We start from the raw sequence: 17,216 nt of genomic DNA, 5'->3' as shown, positions 1-17,216 counted from the left end.
ATCACAAAAATATATAACTTAATTTTTAAATTATAAATTATTGGAACTCTTATCATAAAAATACATAGCATATCTTACAAAAATATGTAACAAAATACATATAATACACACTCTTGGAGAGATGGACACTATAAAATTTCCATTTGGAACACATTTTGAAACATAATCACATGATATGTAAGCCATGTGATTATTAAGCATATACCACTCGATTTATCCTGCAAACGTTGTGATCTGGATAACATTAACAAATCGAAATTATTTGGGACAAGTGAGAAAACAAGAGTACGAAGAAAGATGATCTCCAAACAAGTGATGTAGGGAAGTAATTAAGGTTTCATCATCAATTCCCATCTTGAGTTGGCCGAACAAATGGAAGACAAAGGCTCTGTTTGGTTTAGTGTTGAGAATCAATTTTGAAAATAATATTTGAAAAGAGTTTGAAATTTTAAAACTTGTTTAGTTGTGGATTTTGAAAATAGTTTTGGAATGATTTGTAATTTTTGTTGTAATTAAATAGATGGGTGTGAGAAAAATTAATTGATTAATATATAGGATGTAAGTGAAAAAAAGAGAGAAAACAATTTTGAAAACAATTTTTCAAAAATTTTAAACCAAACAAGTTTTTTGAATTTTTCATTTCAAAAATTGATTTGAAAATGTAACCAAACACAACCAAAGTAAATTACAACAAAAATTGAGGACTACATAACAAATTTGGAGTTGTGTTTATGTGCAACGCACTGAAATAACATCATCTCCATTAAAACTACAAGAAACAAAACAAGCTACACACGACTAGTTGAGCCTACAAGCTCACAAACATTAAGTTTAGGATTACAGAAATCAAACACAAAACAGGCTCACAAACAATAAGTTTAGGAATACATAAATCAAACACAAAACAGGCCATGAAAACAAATTAATGGATAGGATTCATACGAGCAGTCGTAGAAATGCCACCATAACACATCGACATGCCACTTGAAAAGCAGCACCAAAGTTAGTCATTGAAGCAGAAGCTCCCTTGCATGTTCACTGAAAGCTGAGGCTTTGCATGATCATTGAAAGCTGAGCAAGTTTCTTTCAAAATTGTATCTGGTTCAACCTTTAGACAGCAAGAGATAGCTCTGTTTCTCCAAAGCCAAGTTTTTTCCATGAGAATTACTGCAAAAAGCACAAAATTTGACTTGCTTGGAGGAGAAACTCCAAATATCAAGGATGGAGTGAGAATATGGTTGATCCAATCTGGGAATGATAAGTGAGAGAAATCATCTGTCCTAATACTCAACTTGGCAAACCAAATCATCTTGATGGGTTTGCATAAGAAGAACAGATGGACTGCAGATTCAGGTTCCGCTCCGCAGAAGGGACATTCAGAGGAGTCTACTTGGATTTTTGCTGAGACTAACCTCTTCAGGAAGATTTTCTGTCTCTCATGGATTGTGGAGTTCAACAGTTCCATATTTAGTGGTATTTCACCATCATCAACCAAAACATCATCAATATAGACATGAAGAACATGTGCAATTTTATCCCAATCCTCACCTTGGTTAACCGTAATCCTATCTGTGAACTGCTTGGGCATATCTGTTAACTTCAACTTCTGGAGGGTACTCAAATCTCGCAATCCATCAGGAAGCATCTTCAACTTTGTACAGGATCTAATCTCCAAATCTATGAGATTTGGAAGCGCTCCTTTTGCCACTTTCCATTCCTCCAGCTGTTCCAGTTTCCAGAGTGCAAGGACTTGAAGCTGAAGAAAGCCTCCTGAAGCGCAAAGCATATGCTTTCCTATGAAAGATTTTGAGAATAACCTAAGAATTCTCAGGTTTGGAAGGTTTTTCAATGTCCGCATGGGGTCCTCTTTTAGTCCTGATGCTGACAAAGTAAGGTCAGTTAAGGCCCAAGGTAATCCATACACAAGAAATTTTTCCTCTATCAAACCAAGCAAATATATACTAGACAGATTTGTGTGAGCAGACAAAGGCTTTAAGGGTAGAAACCAAGGCTGACCATGTTTATCAAACGATTTCAGCCTTAAATATTGAAGCTGAGTTAGTTTTTGAACCCAGTCAGCCACTGCTTCTAGTTGGGACAACATTGCCTCTCGCCTAGATGACATTATCCGACTTGTCACTCCCAATCTCTTCAGATTGATCAACCTGTCCAGCTCAAACTTCACTGGACTGTCTTCGTCAATGAAAACACTCCATAATGTTTGGAGGTTTGTCAGAGAGTAGAATTCTGGTCGAGGAACAAATCTACATCGATAACTCTCATCCAAGTATAAGTGTCGCAGTAGTTCCATCTTCCAGATTGAAGGAGGGAGAGTGCTGATGGAAGTATGTTTTAAATCCAGTGTCTGGAGATTCAGCAATTCACTTATGAATGATGGAAGTTCCTCTAGGTAAGTCCATCTCAGGCCAAGGTACCTCAACAGGACTAGTTCACCGACTGACTTGGGCAACTCAGGTCTAAATACACGTTCAAGATCGAGCACACGCATTGACAAAAAATACCCACAAGAAATATATCGGTCAAGAAACCCCCCTAATTCTTCTCCAGGTTGAGATCCCTCACGAATATCAAATGACCGAAAAGAGATGACGTGTTTATGAACGGGTAATAAAGGAGTAGAAAGATTTGTGATCTCACCATCAGTATGATCAAAGCTGACATCTGTTTGATCAGAAATGTGGGCAAGATGACGAATTTTACAAGTCTGTGGAGATATCTTGGAACCCTTTCTTGTGTAGCTTTTAGGGGATACAGCTTTCTTTGCTTCTAATGACCAGAGTTCTCTAATTGCATGAGGTAGGCGACATTTCTTAACAGCCCCATTCAGCTTCCTTTTTGTTACTTGAACCATGTTCCTGTCTAACAACTCTGTCAAATACCTCTCACCTACAGATTCAGGAGGATCTTCATCCCCTCTCCTTTGATGCACTACACCCTCAGCCACCCACAACACAATCAATCTTCGCACGGAGATCTCAAACCCTGCAGGAAATCGTCTGAGATAAGAGATGCAGCGCTTCAAGTACAAGGGCAGGACTTTGATTGCTTCCAGTGTCTTTAGCCAGGGTTTTTGGCCATTATTAAGATTCTTAAGCACACTCAACCACGCACTGGATTCTACACCCAAAAATTGTTTCCTCAGTTCTACAATCGCCCAAGGCAAGCCCCCACATCTTGTGACCATTTTTTTGCTCTGTTCCAGCAGTCCATCAGGAATTGTCAAAGTTTGGATAAATAAAGCCCAACTATCATCATCACTTAGTAATTGCAGTTTGTGAGGAACACTCTTTGGGTTAGCATGAGTAGGTACGCTACTATCACGTGTAGTAAGAATAATTCTGCTACCATGCAAAGTGCTTGGGAATTCTTTTAACAGTCTATCCCAGACTTCAGTTGTCCTCATATCATCCAGGACTAGGAGATACCGAGTAGATACTAAGACTTCATTTAGCATCTGCATCGGTTCATCCACAATTTGTTTCCCTTTCTGTTCTTGGAGCCCCATTAGTACTTCTTCTTTCAGATCTGCTACTACAATCGGTTTCCTATTCTGTTCTTGAATCCCCATCAGAACCTGTTCTTCTATGCCCTTAAGGAGTGCTTCAATATTGCAGTATGAAGATGCAGATACCCAAGCCCGGCAAGGAAAATGGTACAAAACAGCATTATTGCTATAAATCGACCTTGCAAGGGTTGTCTTCCCAATGCCTTCCATACCCACAATTGGAATGACGAGGCAATTTTTGTCGTTTGTGAGCAACTGAGCCAGCACTGCTTGTACATTAGACGAAAAGCCAGTGATGTTCGGTTGTTTGATGACAAAAGTAGGTGGAGTATGATGTGGGCTTCTACTTATAGTGGCCAACTCCTCTCTTCTTTTGATATGCTCAGTGTCATATTTCAACATTCTTTCAGAGGCATTTTGAATTTCCATCATGATGAATCCGATCTTGCATTCCATCAACAGCCTGTAGAATTGGGAAACAGTGAGAACGTTAAATTGATCTATGAAGAATATAGTAGTAGGAATGAATCAATCCTGTGCCTCAGCAAAAGGACTGGTAGTAATGAAATGAAAGTTGATGATAGAGAAATGAGTAGATCAAATCCCATGTTTGATTGGATTGACAACAAAAACATATGTAAAATAGGGAAATGATCTCTTGTTCAGGATTCACATTAAATGATTGCTGCCTAGAACTTGAGCATTTAAATCATTGAAACGTAACACTCCGTTTGTTTCAGTAGAAAGCATTTTCCAAAAAAAAAACATTTTCTGTAAGAAACTATTTCCTATGTTTGGTTACGTTCTTCAGACTAACATACTAATAGTTGTATTAGTGGTGGTGCTGGTAGCAGCAGCGGTAGGGTGGATGTGGAGGTGATGGTGTAATACCCCTGTTCCGTAATATGCCAATTGGTCCTTAAACTGAGTATGATTATGTGTTTACCATGATTTTATGTGCCATTATGTGAATATATGTGATTTTGAAGTTTTATCTGTTCACCGTAGGAATATCTGTTTGAATAATCAGCTTTGGAAATTTAATTGAGGGCCTTATCGGCCATAGAACCCGAAATTGATTACGCCATTGTGATTGGCATAATTTTTAGAGCCTGCGGTGAAATTTAATCGAAAAATTGATTCGGGCCAGATTAAATTGAATTATTTAATGGCATTGTGCTCAAATTGTTTAATATCTTAAATGTGGCTAGTGGGGTTTCTTGTATTTGAGCACTACACTCCTCATTCTCTCATATACCTTCATCTTTGGCTGATCAAACTCTAAGAAAGGGGGGGAGGTCGGCTGTTAGAGAGAGTGAGGGAGAAAGTTGTGCAATTTTTGGCCCAAGGCTACGAATTTGAAGTCCAACTCAAGAACTGACCATAGATTGAGCTTCTAGGTAAGTGATTGTTTATGAATTCTTGAGTTTGAACTTGTGATTTTGTGAATTAAAGGTTAATTGGTGATCAAGAACAAGAGTTGTACTCTAGTTGATGGGATTGAAGTTAAAATGCACATGCATGTATAGAATCACCATGGTTTTGCATAATCAAGCATGTATATGAGTGTTAAATCCTACATGCAAGCATGTTTTTGTTGTGTTCCATGAGAATGAACACCATTTGCATTGATTGGAACAGAAATGGAGTCAAGAATTGACATGCATGCATGATTGATGAAGATATAAAACTTAAATGCATGAATTTAATGTATTGGAAGTAAGTTTGGTATAAGTTGGGTTTGCATGTGATTGATTCATGGGAATTGAGTTTCAATATGTGGTAATTTAGTGTCTATATCATGTTAGTACACATATATATGAAGTTTGAGCCGAAATCATGCATTTGGGGCCCTTGAATTCGATGTTGGAACTCAAGAACACAGTTCTGGGTTTTCCAGAATTTCGATGTCCGCTCGAGCGGGGTAATGGCCGCTCGAGCGGGAAAATCGTGCTCCCAGCATTTTTGCAGAGTTGGATGTCCGCTCGAGCGGGGCATATCACGCTCGAGCGTGGAATTTTGTAGACAGGCCTTCCGCTCGAGCGCCCTATTTAACGCTCGAGCGTAATTTTCATGCAACCAGTACTTTTGCAGGCCTTAAGGGTCCGCTCGAGCGGATAAGTCGACGCTCGAGCGGGGACCCTATTTTCTGAAATTTTGTTATGCGTTCTGTGTTTCGTTTTCCGTTCTCTTTCACTTGTAAGTACTCTTAGGCATATGTTAAACCTTGTAAATGAGTTATTGAGATAGAAATAAAGCCTAAAGAGGAATATGTGAATTAAAGAACGGATTGAACTGTTAGTGACCCTTTTGTACTCATGAAATGTGTAGGATCAAGCTCAAGGGCGCATCCACAAACCGATCACTGTGAGTAATATCAATATTTGAAAGCTTGTCAAATGTCCAATTGTTATTCCCCTATAAACTCTATAAGTTGTTAATTGGGATTGTGGACAAAAGTCCGACAGGAGTAAATGAATGGACCGAAGGTCGTTTTGATAGGAATGGACCGAAGGTCGTTTTGGTATAAATGGACCGAAGGTCGTTTGATAAGAACGAATGGACCGAAGGTCGTTTTGATGTAAATGAATGGACCAAGGGTCATTTCGATAAGAATGAATGGACCAAAGGTCGTTTTGATGGAAATGAATGGACCAAAGGTCGTTTTGACATGAATGAGTGGGCCGAAGGCCGTTTTGGTATGAAAGAGTGGGCCAAAGGCCGTTTTGACATAAAAGAGTGGGCCAAGGGCCGTTTCGACATAAGTGAATGGGCCGAAGGCCGTTTCGCCATGAATGGAAATCCGAATGGGCCGAAGGCCAGAATGTTTAGAACTACAGTTACTTGTTTTGAATTTCGTATAGCTATATATATATTCGTTAAATAGAAGTAAGAATTGGGCCCAAGGCCGTTTAGAGCATGTTGTTCTACGTATTGTTATGTAACTGCTATATTCGATATTATTCACTGGGCTATCGCTCACGCTCATTCATGTGTTTGTAGGTGAGCCAAGGGAAGTCCAAACCCAGCCCCAGTGAAGTCTGCTAGGATAAATCCGAGTTTTGAGGAAGTCAGCCTTGCGTCTCACTCTTGGGACCTACCCTTGCCTTTAGCTATGTATTTATGTTTCGTCTTGCCGGCAGGGACTTTATGTAATCATGTAAATGGTCTGTCATAGGTTGACTCGTTTTGGATGATCCTGTTTGTAATGAATTCTGTGAAACTGTACTTTTGAACTGTGGGTTATTAACGTAACTAAATGTGGTCTGTTATGTGCATATAAGCACGGCTCTATGGACAAAGTTTTTATTTATTGCTTCCGTTTGGCCCCTTTTCTCTGACAAGATATGTCTGTTTTGGTCTGAGGCCGTAGGTAATCCCAGGATTACTGGCCGGTTATGTCCTTAACCCATAGGGGCGGGTTCGGGTCATGACAGAGTGGTATCAGAGCACGAGTTAATAACTCACACACTTGTCCAAAAGAGCAATAAGCGTCTAGATAAGATCTAGGATGCATTCATGTGATAAGTACGAGTTTGGAAGCATTGATTATATGCTTAAATGTTTTGTTATGAATAATTATATGCGTAAGTTGTGAACTACTTGCATTGCAAATCATCTGGAAATATGTGCTCCTTAGTGTATGCGTACTTGTGTACCTTTTGTATGAAATATAATGCAAGTTTAATCAGATGGTGAGGACCAGAGGTGATGAGTTAGAGGAATCCTCTACTGCCAGACTGGACAGAATGGAAAGACTGATCCAGGAAATGGCAGAAGCTTTGAGACAGCAACAGGAGTGGCAACAACAGTGGCAGCAACCACACCCGCCACCTCCACCTCCGGCACCACCTGTGCCAGATAATCAAAATGATGATCGGATAATCGCTCTCACCAAGGAATTCAAGAAAATGAAACCACCACAGTTCCATGGTGGACTAGATCCCTTAAAAGCCGAAGCTTGGGTACTTGGGATTGAAAAACTGTTTGAGGTGTTTCCGTGCTCGGATACACAGAAAGTGCTTCTAGCCACCTTTATGCTAGAAGATGAAGCGAGAAGATGGTGGATGTTGATGAGGGAAAACCACAGAGATATTGATTGGGCGAAATTTTTGGAAATCTTCTATGACAAGTACTTCCCGCAATGTGTCCGGGATAGGAAAGTGGCAGAGTTCATGGAACTCAAACAAGACAGTATGACTGTAGCTGAGTATGAGGCCAAATTTACTGAGTTGGCCAGGTTTGCACCACACGTAATTGACACTGATTATAAGAAGGCAAGGCATTTTGAAGGTGGGCTCCGAAGTGACATCCTAGAGCGAGTGAATGTCCTGAAGTTGGAAACCTACATCGGGGTGCTTGACCGGGCCATCATATCAGAGGCTAATATAGCTAGACAAGCTAAGCCAGCAACCGAATGGAGAGGCAACAAAAGACAAGGCTTCTTTTCGAAGAAGAAATTTCTGAAAAAGCAAAACACGGGCTCCTCAACTACCTCAAGTTCTTCCCGAGACACGGCTCCCATGTGCAACACTTGTAGCAAAAGGCACCGTGGAGTCTGTTACCGTGCATCGGGAGCCTGTTTTAAGTGTGGGAAACAAGGGCATATAGCTCGAGATTGTAATCAGAATAGTGGGAAGGTAGCTGCTAGCTCCACTGCATCGATCCCAAAGCCGGGAAACACTTTGAGATCTGCTACTACTGGGGATACAGTGAGACAAGGGAGAGTTTTTGCACTCGTTCCGGGCGATACGCGGAATGCCAATACCGTTGTCTCAGGTACTATTTCAATATGTAATCAGGATGCCTTTGTATTAATTGATTCTGGATCAACGCACTCATTTGTGACATATGCATTTGCATCTAGACTGAAAAGACCCCTAGAATTGTTGCCATATTTGTTATGTGTGTCTGCTCCATCGGGGGAATCTGTGTTATGTGACTATATATATCGGTTTTGTGACATGCATATTGAGGATGCTACCCTATATGTAGATTTGTTGCCCTTAAACTTTAGACACTTCGATGTAATTTTGGGCATGGATTGGTTGACCAAATATTGTGCCACTATAGATTGTGTGACAAAGAGGGTTGTGTTTAGACCCCCAGAACAGAAAGAGATAGTGTTTGTAGGAAATGGGGTAGTGCCTCCACCATATTTGATATCTGCAATGAAAGCATGCAAATTGATCAGGAAGGGGTGCCAGGGTTATTTGTGTTATGTATTGACTGAACAATCCGTGAATGTTGAATTGAATAAAATTCCTATCGTTAGAGAATTTCCAGACGTGTTTCCGAATGAACTACCAGGGGAAGTGGTAGACAGAGAAATAGAGTTTACTATTGAGACTGTACCAGGCACCCAGCCTATTTCTAAAACTCCCTACAGAATGGCTACTGCCGAAATGAAAGAATTAAAGGAACAGTTGCAAGACCTTCTTGATAAAGGGTTTATCCGGCCTAGCGCTTCGCCTTGGGGTGCACCAGTGTTATTTGTAAAGAAGAAGGATGGTACTCTGCGCCTGTGTATTGATTACCGGGAATTGAACAAGGTAACGGTAAAGAACAAATATCCCCTACCCCGTATTGATGACTTATTTGACCAGTTGCAGGGATCACAGGTGTTTTCTAAGATTGATTTGAGATCCGGGTATCATCAGCTGAAGGTTAAAGCAGAGGATGTTGAGAAAACCGCATTCAGAACGAGGTATGGTCATTTTGAGTTTCTTGTTATGCCATTTGGAGTGACTAATGCTCCGGCAGCATTTATGGACCTAATGAATAGAACTTTTAAAGCCTACCTTGACGAGTTTGTTGTAGTCTTCATCGATGATATTTTGATATACTCTAAAGATAGACTTGAACATGAACATCATTTGAGGACTGTTTTACAAATACTTCGGGAAAGGAAATTATTTGCTAAACTAAAGAAATGTGAGTTTTGGTTGGATGAGGTTGTTTTCTTAGGGCATGTGATCAACAAGGAGGGAATTTCAGTGGACCCGCAGAAAATAGAAGCAATTGTGAATTGGCCTACACCAACTAATGTGACAGAAGTTCGCAGTTTCATGGGTTTGGCAGGGTACTACAGGAGGTTTGTAAAGGACTTTTCGAAATTAGCCGTGCCTCTTACCCAATTGACACGTAAAGGACAACCATTTGAGTGGAATAGTGAAAGAGAATCAGCCTTTCATGAATTGAAGACAAGATTGACCACTGCACCAATTTTGACACTACCTTCAGGTACGGAAAATTTTGTGATTTTCAGTGACGCATCTTATAAGGGTTTGGGTTGTGTGTTAATGCAGAACGGAAAGGTTATTGCTTACGCCTCCCGACAGTTGAAGCCACATGAGAAGAATTATCCAACACATGACCTAGAATTGGCCGCGGTTGTTTTTGCTTTGAAAATCTGGCGGCATTACTTGTATGGGGCAAAGTGTGAAGTCTACACGGATCATAAGAGCCTGAAATACTTCTTCACGCAGAAAGAGTTGAATATGCGTCAGAGAAGATGGCTAGAGCTAATAAAAGACTATGATCTGGAGATTCAGTATCATCCCGGGAAAGCTAATACAGTGGCGGATGCCTTGAGCAGAAAATCAACAGGGAGTATGGCTTGTTTGCTTACTGAACAAAGGGAGATTTTGCAAGACTTTGAAAAGTCTGAAATTGAAGTGGTGGTATGTGAACAGGGCGGATTGATAGCCGCTATTACAGCCGAACCGGCAATTGTTGATGAGATCAAGCAGAAACAGAAAGAAGATGAGTTCCTCAGAAAGGTGATTGATGAATTTGAAGTAAGCCCAAAGGCAGAGTTCAGTGTCGAGAATGGAATGTTGAAATTTCGGAACCGAATATGTGTCCCAGATATCCCGGAGCTAAGGAGAAGGGTTTTAGATGAAGCCCACAGATTTGTATTTGCTATGCATCCGGGTAATAATAAAATGTATCGGGATTTGAAACAAACCTACTGGTGGCCTAAAATGAAGAAAGAGATTGCAGAATATGTGTCCAAGTGCCTCCAGTGTCAGCAAGTTAAGGCTGAACATCAGAAACCAGGCGGTCTACTTCAACCTCTCCCTATTCCTGAATGGAAGTGGGAACATGTGACTATGGATTTTGTTGTTGGCCTACCTCGGACTTCCCGAGGTATGGACTCTGTTTGGGTTGTGGTTGACAGACTGACCAAATCTGCACATTTTCTGCCTGTCAAAACTACGTTTACTGCTTATAGATTGGCCACTATTTATGTTGATGAAATTGTCCGGTTACACGGAGTTCCGGTGTCCATTGTGTCAGATAGGGACCCGAAATTTGTATCTAGATTGTGGAAGAGTTTGCAGGAAGCTATGGGAACAGAACTAAGGTTCAGTACTGCATTCCACCCGCAGACAGATGGGCAGTCAGAACGAACGATACGGACTTTGGAAGATATGCTTCGCATGTGTGCTTTGGATTTTCAGGGGAGTTGGGAAGACTATTTGCCGCTTGCAGAGTTTGCTTATAATAACAGCTTCCACTCCAGCATCGGTATGGCACCATACGAGGCTTTGTATGGTAGGAGGTGTAGATCACCTATTTGTTGGACAGAGGTCGGGGACAGAGCTTTACTTGGGCCTGAAATTGTACAAGACACCTCTGAAAAGATCAAAACTATTCGACAAAGGCTCAAAACAGCTCAAGACCGACAAAAGAGTTACGCAGACGTTCGGAGAAGACCTCTTGAGTATGAGGTCAGCGACCATGTGTTCGTTCGTGTTTCTCCAATGAAAGGTCAAGTCAGGTTTGGGAACAAGGGCAAGTTGTCGCCCCGATACATTGGGCCGTTCCAGATTTTGGAAAGACTTGGTCCAGTTGCCTACAGGGTTGCTTTGCCCCCGGGATTTGAGCAAATCCACAATGTGTTTCATGTGTCAATGTTGAGGGGTTACCTCCGAGACCCGTTGCATGTGATTGACTTTCACCGGGTCGCTATTGATGAAAATATGGAATATGCTGAATGGCCGGAAAGAGTTGTTGACCGACAAGTGAAAGAATTGAGAAACAAATCCATTCCAATGGTGAAAGTGGAATGGAAGGAACACTACGGGACAGATGCTACATGGGAAAAAGAGGAGGAAATGCGTCTACGCTATCCACACTTGTTTTCCGACGAAGGTAAATTAAGTTTGGAGGACCAAACTTCCTAAAGGGGGGAAGACTGTAATACCCCTGTTCCGTAATATGCCAATTGGTCCTTAAACTGAGTATGATTATGTGTTTACCATGATTTTATGTGCCATTATGTGAATATATGTGATTTTGAAGTTTTATCTGTTCACCGTAGGAATATCTGTTTGAATAATCAGCTTTGGAAATTTAATTGAGGGCCTTATCGGCCATAGAACCCGAAATTGATTACGCCATTGTGATTGGCATAATTTTTAGAGCCTGCGGTGAAATTTAATCGAAAAATTGATTCGGGCCAGATTAAATTGAATTATTTAATGGCATTGTGCTCAAATTGTTTAATATCTTAAATGTGGCTAGTGGGGTTTCTTGTATTTGAGCACTACACTCCTCATTCTCTCATATACCTTCATCTTTGGCTGATCAAACTCTAAGAAAGGGGGGGAGGTCGGCTGTTAGAGAGAGTGAGGGAGAAAGTTGTGCAATTTTTGGCCCAAGGCTACGAATTTGAAGTCCAACTCAAGAACTGACCATAGATTGAGCTTCTAGGTAAGTGATTGTTTATGAATTCTTGAGTTTGAACTTGTGATTTTGTGAATTAAAGGTTAATTGGTGATCAAGAACAAGAGTTGTACTCTAGTTGATGGGATTGAAGTTAAAATGCACATGCATGTATAGAATCACCATGGTTTTGCATAATCAAGCATGTATATGAGTGTTAAATCCTACATGCAAGCATGTTTTTGTTGTGTTCCATGAGAATGAACACCATTTGCATTGATTGGAACAGAAATGGAGTCAAGAATTGACATGCATGCATGATTGATGAAGATATGAAACTTAAATGCATGAATTTAATGTATTGGAAGTAAGTTTGGTATAAGTTGGGTTTGCATGTGATTGATTCATGGGAATTGAGTTTCAATATGTGGTAATTTAGTGTCTATATCATGTTAGTACACATATATATGAAGTTTGAGCCGAAATCATGCATTTGGGGCCCTTGAATTCGATGTTGGAACTCAAGAACACAGTTCTGGGTTTTCCAGAATTTCGATGTCCGCTCGAGCGGGGTAATGGCCGCTCGAGCGGGAAAATCGTGCTCCCAGCATTTTTGCAGAGTTGGATGTCCGCTCGAGCGGGGCATATCACGCTCGAGCGTGGAATTTTGTAGACAGGCCTTCCGCTCGAGCGCCCTATTTAACGCTCGAGCGTAATTTTCATGCAACCAGTACTTTTGCAGGCCTTAAGGGTCCGCTCGAGCGGATAAGTCGACGCTCGAGCGGGGACCCTATTTTCTGAAATTTTGTTATGCGTTCTGTGTTTCGTTTTCCGTTCTCTTTCACTTGTAAGTACTCTTAGGCATATGTTAAACCTTGTAAATGAGTTATTGAGATAGAAATAAAGCCTAAAGAGGAATATGTGAATTAAAGAACGGATTGAACTGTTAGTGACCCTTTTGTACTCATGAAATGTGTAGGATCAAGCTCAAGGGCGCATCCACAAACCGATCACTGTGAGTAATATCAATATTTGAAAGCTTGTCAAATGTCCAATTGTTATTCCCCTATAAACTCTATAAGTTGTTAATTGGGATTGTGGACAAAAGTCCGACAGGAGTAAATGAATGGACCGAAGGTCGTTTTGATAGGAATGGACCGAAGGTCGTTTTGGTATAAATGGACCGAAGGTCGTTTGATAAGAACGAATGGACCGAAGGTCGTTTTGATGTAAATGAATGGACCAAGGGTCATTTCGATAAGAATGAATGGACCAAAGGTCGTTTTGATGGAAATGAATGGACCAAAGGTCGTTTTGACATGAATGAGTGGGCCGAAGGCCGTTTTGGTATGAAAGAGTGGGCCAAAGGCCGTTTTGACATAAAAGAGTGGGCCAAGGGCCGTTTCGACATAAGTGAATGGGCCGAAGGCCGTTTCGCCATGAATGGAAATCCGAATGGGCCGAAGGCCAGAATGTTTAGAACTACAGTTACTTGTTTTGAATTTCGTATAGCTATATATATATTCGTTAAATAGAAGTAAGAATTGGGCCCAAGGCCGTTTAGAGCATGTTGTTCTACGTATTGTTATGTAACTGCTATATTCGATATTATTCACTGGGCTATCGCTCACGCTCATTCATGTGTTTGTAGGTGAGCCAAGGGAAGTCCAAACCCAGCCCCAGTGAAGTCTGCTAGGATAAATCCGAGTTTTGAGGAAGTCAGCCTTGCGTCTCACTCTTGGGACCTACCCTTGCCTTTAGCTATGTATTTATGTTTCGTCTTGCCGGCAGGGACTTTATGTAATCATGTAAATGGTCTGTCATAGGTTGACTCGTTTTGGATGATCCTGTTTGTAATGAATTCTGTGAAACTGTACTTTTGAACTGTGGGTTATTAACGTAACTAAATGTGGTCTGTTATGTGCATATAAGCACGGCTCTATGGACAAAGTTTTTATTTATTGCTTCCGTTTGGCCCCTTTTCTCTGACAAGATATGTCTGTTTTGGTCTGAGGCCGTAGGTAATCCCAGGATTACTGGCCGGTTATGTCCTTAACCCATAGGGGCGGGTTCGGGTCATGACAGATGGGGTGGCGGCGGTAGTGGTGGCAGTGTCCATGGTGGTGGAGGTGGAGGAGGTGGTGGCAGCAGCAATGATGGTGGTCGTGGCAGTGGTGATGTGGCGGTGGAGGTGATGGCAGTGGTGGTAGTGTGGGGGCATTGGTAAGACTTAAGTTCAAAAAACAGTTTCTATCTTTCAAAAGTGAAAAACATTTTCCACCCAACTAACCTTCTTTTTCGTTGACCATGAAAAATATTTTCCATTAGACTTTCATTTTTTATTGTACCAAACGCACAAAAAATGTGGACAATGTTTTATGGAAAATTATTTCGCCCCAGACAAACATAGCATAAATCATACCTACTGAAGAAGCTCCACCTTCTGCTTTTAGTTGCTTCATTGTAGTAGTTGATAGCAGACTGTGCATCCTGATGAACATTGTGCATTTCCTTCACCCAAGCATTCAGTCTTCTATCTTGTATTTTGATCCCCCTTGCATCCTCAAATAGAGCATCCATAAGACTTAAGTCTCTTTTGATTGACTCAACATTTTCTTCAAGTGGATCAGCTAGCAGATTACCATTCAACAGTAATATATTGCGTAGAATAATAGAAAGATTTTGAAATGTGAATCCTCCCAATTTCCCCGCATGCAAGGAGACAGGCTGAGCTCCCTCCAGATCATTAATATTACTAGTTTCAGTAATCTCATAAATTTCTGGTTGGATTTCAACTGCAGAGCTTGGGCCTTTCCTTCCTTTAATGCCTCCAACATCATAGATCCTCTTTCTTTTTGAAAGTTGATGGATATGATTCTTGATCCTGTCAACTTCCCTTAGAACCAAATATTGAGCAAAGAAACACCTTCTGAAAGAAACCATCCCTTTCTGTTCTACGTTTTCAGCATAGGAGTCACTGAACTTCTGTGCATCTCTAGCAACATCTTTCATTTCCTCGACCCAAACCATCAGTCTTTTGTCTTGTTTTTCCATTGATTCCACATCCTCAAACAAAGCACTCATTAGTTTCAGCTCATTTCTGATTGACTCAACCTTCTCTTCCAAATTTGTAGATGGCCGCAGTTTGAGTCTTGAACTTCTGATATTGTGATTTTCAACGGCATCAGCAGAGGTAGATAATACATGCTGCTGTTGGCTTGGATTCTCAGCATATGAGTCTTTTCTTGCTTCAATTTTTCCAATGTCATAGGTCCACTTTCTGTCGGAGATATCAATAAGTTTATTGTTGATCTGTTTGATCTTTGTTGCGATTGTTGATTGATCTCTCAATTTCCTGAAAATCGAAAGATGCCTACTGAAAATTGCTTCTGCTTTGGCTCTTTCAACAAACTTTTCCAGATCCTTAGCATCACGGTCAATAATTTCTGTGATATCCTTCAACCAAACCTCTACCCTCTTGTCTAGGTCTTCCATGGGGCCAATATCTTTAAGTAAGGCCTGCATAAGCTCCACATCTCTCCTGATTGACTCTAGTTCATCACCCAACGCCAATCGCTGAAATGAAGCTAGGAGAGTGCCAATCTTAGAGAGTTTTTCTATGGGACAAGAGATTATTCTCTTCCAGGTTGAGGCCAGCGTTTGTTGTCCTTCAAAGTCTCCAACACTGTATCTCCATTTTCTATCATAGAGACGTGGAATTCTAACATTGATCCACTCCATGTCCTTTGAAAGCTTGAAATCTTTGAGACGGAAGAAGGGAACCTTGAAAATCCACAGTTTTCCGAGGTGTTGTCTTTTGTTAATGAAGGATTCAAAGATATGTTGTGCTAAGTCTGACGCATCTTTGACTTCCTTCACCCAAGCTTTTGTTCTTTCATCTATTTGTTTGAAATCATTGATGAGAATACCAAGCAGTTTTCTAAATTCATCTCTGGTGCTTTCCATATCTCGTATCACTCTCCTGTTGATAAGCAACTTTTGACTCAGCATGGCGTTGATTTTGTCTAGAACGGAAACAACAGCTGTGATGGCATCGTCGACTTGGGTGATTTTGTCTTCATGGGTGATTTGAGCTGCTTCTTGAGAAGAGGATGGCCCCGCTTGAGAATTTAGTTTAGGCTTTCCTTCGGAGACAACCCTGAGCCGGACCTGGATCTTGCGCACCTTCCTTTGAATATTAACACTACGAATAATAAATTTGAAAAGCCCTACCCTCTGATACCAACCTGGTCTGTTTTGAAACATGTCAACGACTTCCTCAATCTCCAGGAAAATTTCCTCAGCTATATCTCCCCATTTCTTTTCATATTCAACTAGTTCTACCTGAGCTTCCACATCTTCCAACGAAGATTGCAACAACCTCAATTCTTCGTCAAAACTTTTCACCTGGTCGGTAATGCCAATCTTTTGCATATATATGTCTTCAAATAACTTCTTACGTAAAACTCGAAAGAACGCTTCAAAGAACACTTCAAAGAACCTTGAAAATAACAACTCCATCAGAACCCTACTTAGAAAGAACACCTCCAACGTTGACCTAACAAAGGGTGGGTTCAGCAACCGGGAGGGGTTGGAGGTGGCGGCCGGTGGTTAAGGATAGGTTCAAGTTAGGACTATTATATAAAATCAAATTTTTTAGTCAAATTTAAAACCAAATTAAATAAAATATATAAAAAAAATTAAGAGTGGTTGGAAACGATTGGATTGACCAAAAAAGGCACAAAGCATCTTTGATTCCATTGATCCAATCCACCAGCTCTCTCCTCCCTCTTCGGTGTCGTGTGGTGTCGTACGGGATCGATTCTGATTAATGTTGTTTGGCTTCCTCTCTTCCTAAAACAAAAAAATAAAAAAAGGAGAGGCAGAGAAACAGCAGGGAATCCTTGGCAGCTGATTCTTCTTCTTCTTGTTTATGTGCTTTCGATTTCTTTCCTTGCAATGGCCGTATTGGAGTTACGAAGACCTCGTACTCGTAGTATTGAATGACACTTGTGAG

General features: G+C 40.8%; 1 protein-coding gene across 1 annotated transcript; it reads right to left on the bottom strand.

Annotated features, from left to right (window-relative positions):
* Positions 1–728: 728 nt before the first annotated feature.
* LOC114285875 (putative disease resistance protein RF9) lies at positions 729–16,806 on the bottom strand. The gene is made up of 2 exons (XM_028228956.2): positions 14,622–16,806; positions 729–3,989 (listed from the first exon to the last, which is right to left on the bottom strand). Exons 1-2 carry the CDS (start codon positions 16,718–16,720, stop codon positions 1,004–1,006), a joined length of 5,085 nt encoding a protein of 1,694 aa, XP_028084757.2. The 5' UTR covers positions 16,721–16,806; the 3' UTR covers positions 729–1,003.
* Between the last annotated feature and the right edge of the window lie 410 nt (positions 16,807–17,216).

This window comes from Camellia sinensis, chromosome 6 (assembly GCF_055761805.1).
Source record: "Camellia sinensis isolate YWXY chromosome 6, ASM5576180v1, whole genome shotgun sequence".
In the NCBI taxonomy this organism is placed as follows: domain Eukaryota; kingdom Viridiplantae; phylum Streptophyta; class Magnoliopsida; order Ericales; family Theaceae; genus Camellia; species Camellia sinensis.
Note: the sequence above shows the minus strand (reverse complement) of the source record. Positions and strands in the feature narration are given on the sequence as shown.

Excerpts from the sequence above, each read along its gene's own strand:
- LOC114285875 (XM_028228956.2), bottom strand. The coding sequence starts at position 16,720 with ATGGAGTTGTTATTTTCAAGGTTCTTTGAAGTGTTCTTTGAAGCGTTC. Across the intron at positions 3,990-14,621 it reads AGGTGGAGCTTCTTCAGTAG|GCTGTTGATGGAATGCAAGA; the intron begins GTATGATTTATG and ends CCAATTCTACAG.